This window comes from Entelurus aequoreus, linkage group LG13, assembly GCF_033978785.1.
Source record: "Entelurus aequoreus isolate RoL-2023_Sb linkage group LG13, RoL_Eaeq_v1.1, whole genome shotgun sequence".
Taxonomy (NCBI): domain Eukaryota; kingdom Metazoa; phylum Chordata; class Actinopteri; order Syngnathiformes; family Syngnathidae; genus Entelurus; species Entelurus aequoreus.
The window spans coordinates 20,029,568-20,046,061 of NC_084743.1; the positions used below are offsets into that span (position 1 = coordinate 20,029,568).

General features: G+C 37.8%; 1 protein-coding gene across 10 annotated transcripts in view; it reads left to right on the top strand.

The window, feature by feature from the left end:
• tns1b (tensin 1b) overlaps positions 1-16,494 on the top strand; it is a 395,112-nt gene that overhangs the window by 276,093 nt on the left and 102,525 nt on the right. For all 10 annotated transcript variants that reach the window (XM_062067553.1, XM_062067556.1, XM_062067557.1 and 7 more), the window contains 4 exons: positions 55-104; positions 7,277-7,448; positions 12,193-12,243; positions 12,317-12,439. In XM_062067553.1, the coding sequence (XP_061923537.1) occupies positions 55-104; positions 7,277-7,448; positions 12,193-12,243; positions 12,317-12,439 (396 nt within the window). The remainder of the gene's footprint in view (positions 1-54; positions 105-7,276; positions 7,449-12,192; positions 12,244-12,316; positions 12,440-16,494) is intronic.

Consider the following 16,494-nt stretch of genomic DNA (forward strand, 5'->3'; position numbering starts at 1 on the left):
CATAAATGTGTTTTATCAAAAAAAACCTAAAAGTTGGTCTTTTTTTCTCCCCAGGGCTCCACAAAGTCATCCAAAAGCATGGAGTCACGACGCAGACATTCCAGGTAAGATTTTTCTTTTTTTTCTTATCAGTATTCATTTTGTTCACGGTTGAAAAACTAACGGTTACAATCAAACTTTTGGGAGGGAAATATGTGATTTTTACCAATTTAATTAGTCACAGTAGGAAGGGGATTCATATGGCTCCATTTGTCACGGTTAACCTGACACATGAAACGTGACAAATTGTCCACTTTAGCCGCCAGATGCCAGTGGAGTGTTGAATATCTTAAAATGTGTTTTGTGGCAATTCCAACTTTGACCAGAGTGGCACTTTCCATCATTTTCAACAGACTGCACTGCAAAATGATTTTTTATAGTATTGAAGTATAGTAGGGGTGTCGCGGCCCAGGGGCCATTACATCTTTTTTTCTATTTTTTGGTCCGCGACACATTCCAAAGACAAAATAAAAACACTACGCAAAAAATAAATTAGAATATGCAATTGCGTATGAATGCTGAAACTTAAAAGCTACTGTTAGCATGCTAACAGTTAAAATGCCTCAAGTACCAAGTCGAATGACTATGAAGCGTTCGCATGTAAAATTAGCCAAGAACGTTAGCATGCTAACAGTTAGAATGCCTCAAGTACCAAGTCGAATGACTATGAACATGTAAAACATGTAAAATTAGCCAAGAAAGTCAGCATGCTAATGTTAGCACGCTAACAGTTAGAATGACCAAGAAGCGTTTGCATGTAAAATTAGCCAAAAAAGTCAGTATGCTAATGTTAGCATGCTAACAGTTAGAATTCCTCAAGTACCAAGTCGAATGACTATGAAGCGTATGCATGTAAAATTAACTAAGAAAGTCAGCATGCTAATAGTTAAAATGCCTCAAGTACCAAGTCGAATGACTATGAACATGTAAAACATGTAAAATTAGCCAAGAAAGTCAGCATGCTAATGTTAGCACGCTAACAGTTAGAATGACCACGAACGTTTGCATGTAAAATTAGCCAAGAAAGTCAGTATGCTTATGTTAGCATGCTAACAGTTAGAATGCCTCACGTACCAAGTCGAATGACTACGAAGCGTACGCATGTAAAATTAGCTTAGACATTTAGCATGCAATTATTAGCATGCTAACAGTTAGAATGACTATGAAGCGTACGCATGTAAAATTAGCCAAGAAAGTCGGCATGCTATTGTTAGCATGCTAACAGTTAGAATGACCATGAAGCGTACACATGTAAAATTAGCCAAAAAGTCAGCATGCTATTGTTAGCATGCTAACAGTTAGAATGCCTCAAGTACCAAGTCGAATGACTATGAATAGCACAAATGTAAAATTAGCTAAGACAGTTAGCATGCTATTGTAGCATGCTAACAGTTAGAATGACCATGAAGCGTACGCATGTAAAATTAGCCAAGAAAGTCAGTATGCTTATGTTAGCATGCTAACAGTTAGAATGCCTCACGTACCAAGTCGAATGACTATGAAGCGTACGCATGTAAAATTAGCTAAGACATTTAGCATGCAATTATTGGCATGCTAACAGTTAGAATGACTATGAAGCGTACGCATGTAAAATTAGCCAAGAAAGTCGGCATGCTATTGTTAGCATGCTAACAGTTAGAATGCCTCAAGTACCAAGTCGAATGACTATGAATAGCACAAATGTAAAATTAGCTAAGACAGTTAGCATGCTATTGTAGCATGCTAACAGTTAGAATGACCATGATGCGTACGCATGTAAAATTAGCTAAGAACGTCGGCATGCTAATGTTAGCATGCTAACAGTTAGCATGACTATGAAGCGTACGCATGTAAAATTAGCCAAAAAGTCAGCATGCTATTGTTAGCATGCTAACAGTTAGCGTGTATAAACCACCAATTTATATGACCATAAACCATAAACTGAAGAACGGAGAATAGTGAAAGTAATTACAACAAATTATTGAAATAAACAATTAACAACTACCTGAGAACAAATTCTTTGTCTTTGGCGAATGAGGACGTTCCAGAAAGTACTTTGAGTGGGTCCAGATGTGGCGCACATAGCATGTTACATTCTGCCGTACAGTACGAGCGGGACGATCTCTCCCAGATGTTTGCCGGCAATTTCCTCCCCGAGCCGCTCACAGCTGACTAATGTGGGAAGTATGAGCGCCGTGTTCCCCTCCCGTGTAACCCTGATCCCTACTCACGCTCTCGGGGTCACATTGATATGTTCTGTCAAAAAACGGTGCATATTGTTCACATGGGTGTGATGACATCACCAGCCGTGTTTGCTTTTGAAGCCCATTTAAGACTCTTAACAGCAGCACTGATTCTAATATGGGAGAAAAATGAAGTATGTTACGCAGGGTTGCCATGGTAATGAGAGAAATACTTTGGTACATAATCCACTATAGGAAATACTACACACTAAGGTTGTACGATATACCGGTATTAGTATAGTGCAGTGACACTAATGAATCATATTCGGTACTATACTGCCTCTGAAAAGTACCGGTCCAATCCCCCCGACACCCTGCTCATGCTGCTCACTTCCTTGTGGTCTACATCAGTGGTCCCCAACCACCGGGCCGATCGATTGGTACCGGGCCGCACAAGAAATGTAAAAAAAAATTTTTTCAAAATAAAATACAATTTTTTATTTTTTATTAAATCAACAAAAAAAACACAACAATATGTTAATGAATTTGGACATTGATGTGGGGAGCTTATATTATATTTTTAAAAAAACCCTAATGAATTGAGGCAGAGCCCAATAGAAGCCACCTTTAACATTCTAAAACTGTGTCAGAAAATACTAGGAATCAACCCAATGACATCTGTCAATCAACCGCTTTGGTACAATCCTAATATTATCATTAATAAAAATGTGGTTAAATGGACAACATGGAAAGACAAAGGTACTACTAAACCTCATCATATTATTAATAAAAACTCTTTTAAACCGTTCAATGATTTAGTTGATCAATATAATGTACCCAGAAATCATTTTTTACATTTTATCTCTTTAAAACACGCTGTAAATAAATGCATATCCTCTGAAAGTATGTCCTTAAATAGCCATGAACTGGAAGATGCACTTTTTAATCAAGATACAATTAAGAAATTGATTAAACTATTTTATGGAATAATAAATGAACACCACACTAGAAATGCAAATGATGCATGTGTTCGGAAATGGATGATGGACTTAAACATTTTAGATGAAAGAGACATATCATGGAATGATATTTGGAAAAATGCCAATAAGCCCTTTAGAAGCATTAAAGATAAGCTGACTCAATTTAAGATATTGAATAGATTGTATTTTACATCTTGTCAGCTGTTTAAAATTGGTGTAGTAGATAGCAAGTTATGTATGAAGTGTCGGGCAGCTGAAGGAACTCTTGTTCATTTATTGTGGGAATGTCAGAGAATACAAGAGTTATGGTTGAAAACAACAAAAGAAGCAATCACATTCCTTAATATAAACATCCCAATGATACTGCAAACTTGTATTCTTGGGGATCTCCATCAATTTAGTAACGTGTGATCAAAGAGTAAAAATGCTTTTCTTTCAATATGCATAATAACAAAAAGGGATAGATGTTGATAGTCCAACTCATACTGACTGGTACACACAAGCTATGGAGATGATATCAGTAGAACAAACTGCATTTAGGTTAGATAATAATGAGTCATATATTGGAATATGGGATCCATTATTTAAATTTGTTTCAACTATTAAATGAACCAAAATATGACTTATTATATCTTTGTGGAAAATGTTGGACACAGTGTGTTGTCAAGCTTGTGAGATGTGATGCAAGTGTAAGCCACTGGGACACTATTGTTCTTTTCTAATTTTTTTTTATTTTTTATTAATGTTTTTAATGATAATATCAATGAGGGTTTTTTTTAATCACTGCTATTTTTAAATTGTTACTAATATTGATGCTGTTGTCGATAATGTTCATTTTGTTTCACTACATTTGGATTGTTCCGTGTCATGTTTGTGTGTCCTCAATTGCTCTCAATTGCTCTGTTTATTGTTGTTCTTAATGTTGCTGGGACGGGTTTGGTTTTGGAATTGGATTGCATTGTTGTGGTATTGTTGTGTATTGTTTTGTTGATTGATTAATAAATTCATATAAAAAATATAAAAATAAATAAATAAATAAAAAACACAAGATACACTTACAATTAGTGCACCAACCCAAAAAACCTCCCTCCCCCATTTACACTCATTCACACAAAAGGGTTGTTTCTTTCTGTTATTAATATTCTGGTTCCTACATTATATATCAATATACATCAATACAGTCTGCGGGGATACAGTCCGTAAGCACACATGATTGTATTTCTTTATAAAAAAAATAAATAATGGGGCACATTTTCAAGCGTTGACCGGTCCGGAGCTACAAAAAGGTTGGGGACCACTGGTCTACATAACATGTATTAGTGGTTCTTTGGTCAAAATGTTGCACAGTTTATGTCTTATAACGCGGTGCGCCTAATGTACGGAATAATTCTGGTTTTGCTTACCGACCTCGAAGCTATTTTATTTGGTACATGGCATAATAATAAGTGCGACCGGTAGATGGCAGTCAAACATAAGAGATACGTGTAGACTGCGATATGACAAGCAATAAGTCTGAATGTCATTAAAACAGTTAGCTCCATCTTTTGACACTTCTTCCACACCCGTCCTTGCACGCTACACCGCTACAACAAAGATGACGGGGGAGAAGACGCTGCCGAAGGTGAGCCACGTAAATAAGACCGCCCACAAAACGGCGCATCCTGAAGCGTAATGATAAGTGTGACCGGTAGATGGCAGTCGCACATTAGAGATACATGTAGACTGCAATATGACTCAAGTAAAGGACACCAACATTTCATATGTTCCATTGAAAATATAGAACATTAAACAGGGCGCTAAATGTTGTCAAAGTGTTTTAGTACGACTTTGGTAAGCTATGAAGCCGCACCGCTTGATGGATTGTCGGCGCGTTAAACATACGAGTATTATTATGTTGTGTGTAAGACATATTATCTGGCGTTTTGTTTCGCAATATTATGCAAAAGCAACTTTTCTTACCTTCTGATACCTGCTGATGTGTATTTGGGATCTGCATAAGTACTGAAAAATTGTGCGCGTCCGCCTTTGTAGTCCGTGCCGACACCGTAGTCGATAAGCTTCTTCTTTTTCTCTATTTTCTTGTTATGGGACATTCATCCTCCACTGTTGCCATTTCTAATATAAAGTAGTGTAAAGTTCTTACTTATATCTGTCAGTAAACTCGCCATGAAAGCGTTAAAACATACCGGTGTAGTGAGTTTACATTATTCACCCAAGGAACTTTAGTTATTAGAGAGTTCCGGTCGGACGGTTTTTCATGGGACACATTTCCGGCGGATGAGGAGATGCTGCTCCGTGATTGATTGAAGTAAAGTCTGAATGTCATTAAAACAGTTAGCGCCATCTTTTGACACTTCTTCCACTCCCGCCCTTGCACGCTACACCGCTACAACAAAGATGACGGGGGAGAAGACGCTGCCGAAGGTGAGCCACGTAAATAAGACCGCCCACAAAACGGCGCATCCTGAAGCGTAATGATAAGTGTGACCGGTAGATGGCAGTTGCACATTAGAGATACATGTAGACTGCAATATGACTCAAGTAAAGGACACCAACATTTCATATGTTCCATTGAAAATATAGAACATTAAACAGGGCGCTAAATGTTTTCAAAATGTTTTAGTACGACTTTGGTAAGCTGTGAAGCCGCACCGCTTGATGGATTGTCGGCGCGTTAAACATACGAGTATTGTTATGTTGTGTGTAAGACATATTATCTGGTGTTTTGTTTCGCAATATTATGCAAAAGCAACTTTTCTTACCTTCTGGTACCTGCTGATGTGTATTTGGGATCTGCATAAGTACTGAAAAATTGTGCGCGTCCGCCTTTGTAGTCCGTGCCGACACCGTAGTCGATAAGCTTCTTCTTTTTCTCTATTTTCTTGTTATGGGACATTCATCCTCCACTGTTGCCATTTCTAATATAAAGTAGTGTAAAGTTCTTACTTATATCTGTCAGTAAACTCGCCATGAAAGCGTTAAAACATACCGGTGTAGTGAGTTTACATTATTCACCCAAGGAACTTTAGTTATTAGACAGTTCCGGTCGGACGGTTTTTCATGGGACACATTTCCGGCGGATGAGGAGATGCTGCTCCGTTATTGATTGAAGTAAAGTCTGAATGTCATTAAAACAGTTAGCGCCATCTTTTGACACTTCTTCCACTCCCGTCCTTGCACGCTACAACGCTACAACAAAGATGACGGGGGGGGGGAAGACGCTGCCGAAGGTGAGCCACGTAAATAAGACCGCCCACAAAACGGCGCTTCCGGAAGCGACTGTCAGATGGATCTGAAAAACATCATCTATGCAACATTTTGACCAAAGAACCACCATTACATGTTATGTAGACCACAAGGAAGTGTTTTACATTTAGAAAAAAATCATAATAATATGACTCCTTTAATGCGCCTTATAATCCGGTGCGCCTTATATATGAAAAAAGATCGAAAATAGACCATTCATCGGCAGTGCGCTTTATAATCCGATGCGCCCTATGGTCCGGAATATAATAATAATACCTGGGATTTATATAGCGCTTTTCTAAGTACCCAAAGTCGCTTTACATGTAGAACCCATCATTCATTCACACCTGGTGGTGGTAAGCTACTTTCATAGCCACAGCTGCCCTGGGGTAGACTGACGGACGCGTGGCTGCAATTTGCGCCTACCCCCCCTCCGACCACCACCTATCATTCATCATTCAATTCACCGGTGTGAGTGGCACCGGGGGCAAGGGTGAAGTGTCCCGCCCAAGGCCATACATGGTAATATTCCACTGTTTAATAAATCAACTGTAAAAATCCCAGATCATGCTGTGAGAATGTTTTTCACCATCATGTGAGGCAGAGTGTGGGTTGAAAGTGCGTCTCTATTTCCTTTATTAGATAGAACTAGGAACATAATAAACAGCAATCCGGAGAAAAGGCCAATTTTTACAGTCTGAGTAGTTTAATCACACGTGGTGTATTATCTCTGGCAGCTGATACGCATCTCTCACAGTCTAATAATCCTCCCAAGGTCAGCTTGAATCGTAAAAAAACCAACAAAAAACCAATCCACGGTGCATGAAAAAGCAGCTTGTCTTTCCACAGGAGTGCGAGTCTGCTGCAGTCCCCGGAGGACAGCTGTGAGCTGGACCTGATCTACATCACGGAGAGGATCATCTCCGTCTCCTTCCACGGCAGCGTGGAGGAGCAGAGCTACGCCGCCAACCTGCGCGAGGTGGCCTCCATGCTGCGGTCCAAGCACGGCCACAACTACCTGGTAGAGTATTCCCAGTGCACGCAGGAACATGGCATTAGGTCAGGCAAGCGCAGCTGACGTCTTCTCAGTTCCAGACACGCTCTCATGACGGGTTATGTGACGTCGGCACGCATTTTAGAACACTGAACAATGTTTGCCGCTGATGAAAGACCATTTTTTTTGTCTGTATTCTAAAAGTCTGTGATGACGACTTTCACAAACTAATATCTAATATTTCATGACTAATATGGGAGATTTTCACTGCTCAGATTTGTTGGTTCAAGTCAAGTAAAGTGTTGTTATCACCATACTTGCCAACCTTGAGACCTCCGAATTCGGGAGATTGGGGGTGGGGGTGTGGGGGTGGGGGTGTGGTGGTTGGGTTGAGGTGGGCAGGGTCGGGGGGGGGGGGAGGAGTATATTCATAGTTAGAATTCACTGAAATTCAAGTATTTCTTTTATATATATATATATATATATATATATATATATATATATATATATATATATATATATATATATATATATATATATATATATATATATATATATATATATATATATATATATATACACTACCGTTCAAAAGTTTGGGGTCACCCAAACAATTTTGTGGAATAGCCTTCATTTCTAAGAACAAGAATAGACTGTCGAGTTTCAGATGAAAGTTCTCTTTTTCTGGCCATTTTGCGCGTTTAATTGACCCCACAAATGTGATGCTCCAGAAACTCAATCTGCTCAAAGGAAGGTCCGTTTTGTAGCTTCTGTAACGAGCTAAACTGTTTTCAGATGTGTGAACATGATTGCACAAGGGTTTTCTAATCATCAATTAGCCTTCCGAGCCAATGAGCAAACACATTGTACCATTAGAACACTGGAGTGATAGTTGCTGGAAATGGGCCTCTATACACCTATGTAGATATTGCACCAAAAACCAGACATTTGCAGCTAGAATAGTCATTTACCACATTAGCAATGTATAGAGTGTATTTCTTTAAAGTTAAGACTAGTTTCAAGTTATCTTCATTGAAAAGTACAGTGCTTTTCCTTCAAAAATAAGGACATTTCAATGTGACCCCAAACTTTTGAACGGTAGTGTATATAAATAAAATAAATACTTGAATTTCAGTGAATTCTAGCTATATATATATATATATATATATATATATATATATATATATATATATATATATATATATATATATATATATATATATATATATATATATATATATATATATATATATATATATATATAAATAAAATAAATACTTGAATTTCAGTGTTCATTTATTTACACATATACACACACACATAACACTCCTCTACTCATTGTTGTATTTGAAAGTGCAATGCTTTGCAGCTAGTAGCACAGCCTTAGAAGGAGCATAGGTATGGGCAGCATCTGTGAAATTTAATTTGCAGGAAAGGAGTGAGTTTCCCTTCGAACTGAAATTCTTGTTTCCAATCATTTTGGAACTTGCAAGCGTACTTCTTCTTACTCGTCGTCGCCATGACTGTCTCTTCTTCGTTATTCTGCTTCGTCTAATTCTTGTTGTGTGTGCAGTTATACACTCTCCAAAAGCCGTAGATGTTATAACGTGACTGGGCCAGCACGCTGTTTATATGAAGGAAAAGCGGACGTGACGACATGCTGTCCTCACTCAGGTCCGCATGGACCTGGAGGGGACGTGCCTTTAAGGCACGCCCCCGATATTGTTGTCCGGCTGAAAACCGGGAGAAATTCGGGAGAATGTTTGTCCCGGGAGATTTTCGGGAGAGGCACTGAAATTCGTGAATCTCCAGAAAATTCGGGAGAGTTGGCAAGTATGGTTATCACAGTGGAACCTCGATATACAAACTTCACCAACTCTTGAACAGGGTTCGTAAATGGAAACGTTTGTACAAACCCCAAAACCAGTGAAGTTGGCACGTTGTGTAAATGGTAAATAAAAACAGAATACAATGATTTGCAAATCCTTTTCCACATATATTCAATTGAATAGACTGCAAAGACAAGAAACTTCACGTTCAAACTGAGAAACGTTGTTATTTTTTGCAAATATTAGCTCATTTGGAATTTGATGCCTGCAAAATGTTTCAAAAAAGACTGACAAAGTTGAGGAATGCTCATCAACACTTATTTGGAACATCCCACAGGTGAACAGGCTAATTGGGAACAGGTGGGTGCCATGATTGGGTATAAAAGCAGCTTCCATGAAATGCTCAGTCATTCACAAACAAGGACGGGGCGAGGGTCACCACTTTGTGAACAAATGTGTGAGCAAATTATTGAACAGTTTAAGAACAACATTTCTCAACCAGCTATTGCAAGGAATTGAGGGATTTCACCATCTACGGTCCGTAATATCATCAAAAGGTTCAGAGAATCTGGAGAAATCACTGCACGTAAGCGATGATATTACGGACCTAGGATCCCTCAGGCGGTACTGCATCAAAAAGCGGCATCAGTGTGTAAAGGATATCACCACATCAGTAACTACAGTTCGCCGTTACGTCTGTAAGTGCAAGTTAAAACTATACTATGCAAAAAAACTCCTAAAATTCCACTGTACATTGCAGTGGAGACTCTCTGAATGTTTCAAACCACACACCGCTTGACCGATGCTTTCTTTGGACTCCCAGAAAAATGCTGTAAAAGGTCTAAAAACCACGTACAAAGTAGCAATTAGCGCAGCAGCTAACGACAGCACTGCTCTGCTGACTGGATGAGTGCGGTGATTGGTATAAGCCCGCCCACGACGAATGTAAGTAAGTAAGTACATTTTATTTATAAAGTGCTTTTCACAGATAAATTCACAAAGCGCTGTACAAAACATAGGAGAAGTAAAACAACAATTCAATTAAAACAACAGGGGCAACATCATAAAAAGGATACAAAGTGGATTCAAATTAATAGTTAAAAGGTGCATTAACTAAAAGCTTTACTACAAATGTAAAAAGAGAAGTTTTCAAATGTTTCTTAAAAGTTTCAACACAGTCAAGATCACAGAGGGACTGGTGAAAGTTGTTCCAGAGTCTGGGAGCTATAGCCTGGAATGCCAGGTCTCCACAGGTTTTAAAACGAGTTTTGGGGATCTTTAGAAGACCCTGGCCTTAAGACCGGAGGCTGCACCCTGACAAGTTGGGGCATAGCATGTAGAACAGGGGTCACCAACGCGGTGCCCGCGGGCACCAGGTAGCCCGTAAGGACCAGATGAGTAGCCCGCTGGCCTGTTCTAAAAATAGCTCAAATAGCAGCACTTACCAGTGAGCTGCCTCTATTTTTTAAATTGTATTTATTTACTAGCAAGCTGGTCTCGCTTTGCCCGACATTTTTAATTCTAAGAGAGACAAAACTCAAATAGAATTTGAAAATCCAAGAAAATATTTTAAAGACTTGGTCTTCACTTGTTTAAATAAATTCATTATTTTTTTTACTTTGCCTCTTATAACTTTCAGAAAGACAATTTTAGAGAAAAAAATATAACCTTAAAAATGATTTTAGGATTTTTAAACACATATACCTTTTATCTTTTAAATTCCTTCCTCTTCTTTCCTGACAATTTAAATCAATGTTCAAGTAAATTTATTCTTTTTATTGTAAAGAATAATAAATACATTTTGATTTAATTCTTCATTTTAGCTTCTGTTTTTTCGACGAAGAATATTTGTGAAATATTTCTTCAAACTTATTATGATTAAAATTCAAAGAAATTATTCTGGCAAATCTAGAAAATCTGTAGAATCAAATTTAAATCTTATTTCAAAGTCTTTTGATTTTCTTTTAAAAATTTTGTTCTGGAAAATCTAGAAGAAATAATGATTTGTCTTTGTTAGAAATATAGCTTGATCCAATTTGTTATATATTCTAACAAAGTGCAGATTGTATTTTAACCTATTTAAAACATGTCATCAAAATTCTAAAATTAATCTTAGTCAGGAAAAATTACTAATGATGTTCCATAAATTCTTTTTTTTATTTTTTCAAAAAGCTTCGAATTAGCTAGTTTTTCTCTTCTTTTTTCCGGTTGAATTTTGAATTTTAAAGAGTCGAAATAGAAGATAAACTATGTTTCAAAATTTTATTGTCGTTTTTTCGTGTTTTCTCCTCTTTTAAACCGTTCAATTAAGTGTAAATATCATTAATTATTAATAATAACATAGAGTTCAAGGTAAATTGAGCAAATTGGCTATTTTCGGCAATTTATTTAAGTGTGTATCAAACTGGTAGCCCTTCACATTAATCAGTACCCAAGAAGTAGCTCTTGGTTTCAAAAAGGTTGGTGACCCCTGATGTAGAATATGTCTGGCCCAAACTGGGTGACGCGGAGACAAGGTTCGTACAAGAAGTCATAATTTCATTCGGCCTTTGGCTCGTAATTCAAAAAGTTTGTGGAATGTTGGGTTTGTAAATCGAGGTTCCATCGTGATCCATCACAAAAGGTGAGACGAAAACTGAATCTAGAAATAATGCAAATCCAACCAATACGTTCTCAACGTTTTTCTTCAAAAACCGAATCATTTGAAAAGTATTGCATATGAAAACCGAGGTACCTATTACAAATAAATCATTAAAACAACAAAACTCCAGTTAACTCTAGTAGCCTTAATGTGGATGACATCAGGAGGAATAGAGAGAAAGTGTCTTGTCTCTCCATCTCATTGTCTCACGTAACAAACATATTTAGTTATGTCAAAAGATAATGGAAAACGTGACGAAACAACAAATGTTCAATCATGGCTTTCTTTCTGCTTTCCTCAGCTCTTCAACCTCAGCGAGAAGCGTTACGACATTAGTCAACTTCATTCAAAGGTAATTCTGAACATTGTTGTTTTTTTCCCCCTCATTGGGAGTCACCTAATAGACCATGATGTTGGTCTTCCAGGTGTTGGACTTTGGCTGGCCTGATCACCATGCACCAGCTCTGGATAAAATCTGCAGCATCTGCAAGGCCATGGACACTTGGCTGAGTGCAGACAGCCACAATGTGGTGGTCATACACAACAAGGTAAGACCGTGGTAACAACCTTTAGATGTGGGGTTCTTATCTTTTTTTACCTGAGGGCCCAACTTTTCCACTACAGAGGGACTCGGGTAACACTCAAATATTACACTGAATTAGTAATCTAAATCTTTATTTCAATCATATTCAATAATTATATCGAACCTACTTACAGTGAAACAGGATCAAGGCTTAGGTCAGGCTGAATACAGAATGAATACTAATTAAATATACTACTAATTAAATATATACTAATATTTAATTAGTATATACTAATTAAATATACTGAAAAACCCATTTACCGTTGTGGAGAGGGAGTGTGATCAGCGCGCTTGCAGGAGCAAAGGTCACCGCCTCTGTCCATGGTGCTGAAAACAGAGCGCCATCAGACGGGGGCGTGGCATGTGCTGATGGCGAGACACAGCTGGCAGATGATTAGATTGCACAGGTGGTACGTGTTAATCTAATCATCTGTTGTCTTTAACAGTGAGCGGCCGGGTGCAGGAGGATTGGTGAGACTGAAAAGTCGGGAGAAAACTTGGTTGAAAAAACATAAGAGCATTAAAAATCTTGTTAAACCTGCACGCTGGACTCCTGTGCCGTGTCTGACAGTGGGACTGCGAGGATGCGACTACCACGACCGTATTTCCAGATTATAGAGACTACATTTTGGAATGAAAAAATATTTTTCCATATATTATCCACACCGGACTATAAGCCGCAGATATATACGTTGTGAAATGAGTTATTTACACAGAAAGATTTTGTAAATGTTTATTTACATACCTTTAATTGTTTCCAAACAGGGTCTGTCACACGGCAGTAAAACGGCTGATCAAACAAAACAGAAGTCATAGACATAGACCCACTATCTGCGGAAGCTAGCTCTTCAATCGCCTAAACAGACTCAATAACTTTACGGTGAAGTCTTGGTGAAATTACGAAACTAAAACAATACAAAAAGAACGCCATTGTAAGTTGATTATACTAACACGGGCACTTGTAAACGTGTTAGCATACGATAGTACGTACAAATATGCATGAAAACACTCTTACAGACATCGCACATTGGACAGTTAACTAAGTAGGAATTGTTTTAGTTATATTTTAAAACTTTTAAACGTTGCCAGGGGGGACTTAGAAGAAGAATCCATTCGAGTAGCAACGCTATGGACAGCTAGAAGACGTTCCGGCACTTGGAATTCCGGTTGGAATCTCAGTCTAAACCTGCAGTAAGACAACTCGTCCAAAAGATGGCGCCATAGCTCTAACAATAAGACACCTTTTCAGTGTCTTTGCTTGTTTATTTTTTATTTTTTTTTAACTATTTGCATTATGGCTGTTAGCGAAGAAAAATCCATTAATTAGGCGCAGGATTTAAAAGTAGCGGCTTATCGTCCGGAATTTACGTTTCATACAATTACACACTGCAAAAATAAATACATTCCGACTGAATTAATAATACATCATAATAAAAATAATTTTTGTTTCTTAGATAATCCGTCAATAAAATTAAAGTGCAAATGAAAACACAGCTTTACCACTTTAGTCATAATTTGCACTTAAGAAACTTTTATGACTTTAGCTTTAGACTTCTTTGGTTTGTGTGAGATTGTCACTACTGCCACAAGTGGTGGAAAAGTGTATTGCAACCCTACGGACCACAGCTGAGAAACAGATATTTTTTGTCATAATAATAACAACTTTTGTTTCTTAGATAATCCGTCAACAAAATTCAAGTGCAAATGAAAACACAGCTTCACCACTTTAGTCATAATTTTTGTGCTTGAGAAACTTATATGATTAACTTTAGACTTCTTTTGTTTAGATTGTCACTACTGCCACAAGTGGTGGAAAAGTGCATTCCAACCCTACGGACCACACCTTATAAACATATATTTTTTGTCGTAATAATAATAACTTTTGTTTTTTAAATAATCCGTCAATAAAATTAAAGTGCAAATGAAAACACATCTTCACCATTTTAGTCATAATTTTTGCGCTTGAGAAACTTCCATGAGTAGCTTTAGACTTCTTTTGTTTGTGTGAGATTGTCACTACTGCCACAAGTGGTGGAAAAGTGTATTGCAACCCTACGGACCACATCTGAGAAACAGATATTTTTGTAATAATATTAATAACTTGTGTTTCTTAGATAATCCGTCAATAAAATTAAAGTGCAAATGAAAACACAGCTTCACCACTTTAGTAATAATTTTTGCGCTTGAGAAACTTCTATGATTTACTTTAGACTTCTTTTGTTTAGATTGTCACTACTGCCACAAGTGGTGGAAAAGTGCATTGCAATCCTACGGACCACAGCTTAGAAACATATATTTTTTGTCGTAATAATAATAACTTTTGTTTCTTAGATAATCCGTCAATAAAATTAAAGTGCAAATGAAAACACAGCTTCACCACTTTAGTCATAATTTTTGCGCTTGAGAAACTTCCATGAGTAGCTTTAGACTTCTTTTGTTTGTGTGAGATTGTCACTACTGCCACAAGTGGTGGAAAAGTGCATTGCAACCCTACGGACCACAGCTTGGAATCAGATATTTTTTGTCATAATAATAATAACTTGTGTTTCTTAGATAATCTGTCAATAAAATTCAAGTGCAAATGAAAACACAGCTTCACCACTTTAGTCATAATTTTTGCGCTTGAGAAACTTCCATGAGTAGCTTTAGACTTCTTTTGTTTGTGTGAGATTGTCAATACTGCCATAAGTGGTGGAAAAGTGCATTGCAACCCGACGGACCACAGCTGAGAAACAGATATTTTTTGTCATAATAATAATAACTTGTGTTTCTTAGATAATCCGTGAATAAAATTAAAGTGCAAATGAAAACCCAGCTTCACCACTTTAGTAATATTTTTTGCGCTTGAGAAACTTCTATGATTTACTTTAGACTTCTTTTGTTTAGATTGTCACTACTGCCACAAGTGGGGGAAAAGTGTATTGCAACCCTACGGACCACAGCTGAGAAACATATATTTTTTGTCGTAATAATAATAACTTTTGTTTCTTAGATAATCCGTCAATAAAATTAAAGTGCTAATGAAAACACAGCTTCACCACTTTAGTCATAATTTTTGCGCTTGAGAAACTTCCATGAGTAGCTTTAGACTTCTTTGGTTTGTGTGAGATTGTCACTACTGCCACAAGTGGTGGAAAAGTGCATTGCAACCCTACGGACCACAGCTGAGAAACATATATATTTTGGCACTTCAACAATGGTTAAGAAAGTAAATTGTGTGGTTGATGTTTCTTGGGACCCCCTACTCCCCCTGAGGTTGCAGTCATGTTTTCCTTGTCATTAAAGCCACATTTTTTGGGGCTTTTTACGGTGTTCTGTGTTGGTTAGAAAAATACAAACAGCAGGTTATTTTTATCCTTAACAACTAAGGTGATTAATATTTTATTATGTTTGTCCCAGTGCATTCGCGTGTTTAACCGTGCCCATCCTATTAGCACCATGCAGCATCTAAACTAGACAACTACTGGCCTCGCGTCCCAAATTAGTTAAAGTACGTCTCTGTGTGTGTGTTGCGTAACATAATCATGGCCACCCTGATCCCAAACCACTGTTCGTCATTCCAAGATGTTCCCCCAAGGAGGTTAAAAACAGGACTGTTGCTATATCAACTGGTCTTGTTTTTTTCCCCTCAGGCAGTCGGGTAAGTGTTGTGAGGCTGGGAGCTTTGGTACTCGTTACTAAGGAAGAAGGCCGTGTGTCATGTTCTCATGCTGTCATTCGCTTTATGGCAGGGGCCCCGAGTTCAGTTCCAAACTTGGGAGACGGACATTTTTGCAGCACATTCCTGAAAAACACTCTGTCGTATTGACATTTTGATCTTGCTCGCGACCTCGGACCACTGGGATCCGGTTTTGTGATTTGCATAACTGAGGCGTTCCTCAAGGCGCCCCTTTAAGTCCTCTCCTTTTTTGGAAGTTACGTGATCTATGTGACTGTAACTTGAAATATGTTCAACTTCTTTAGTCATACCGGTAGGCAAGGCAAGGTCATTCGTGCTCCAATGCTTCACAGAAAATTACA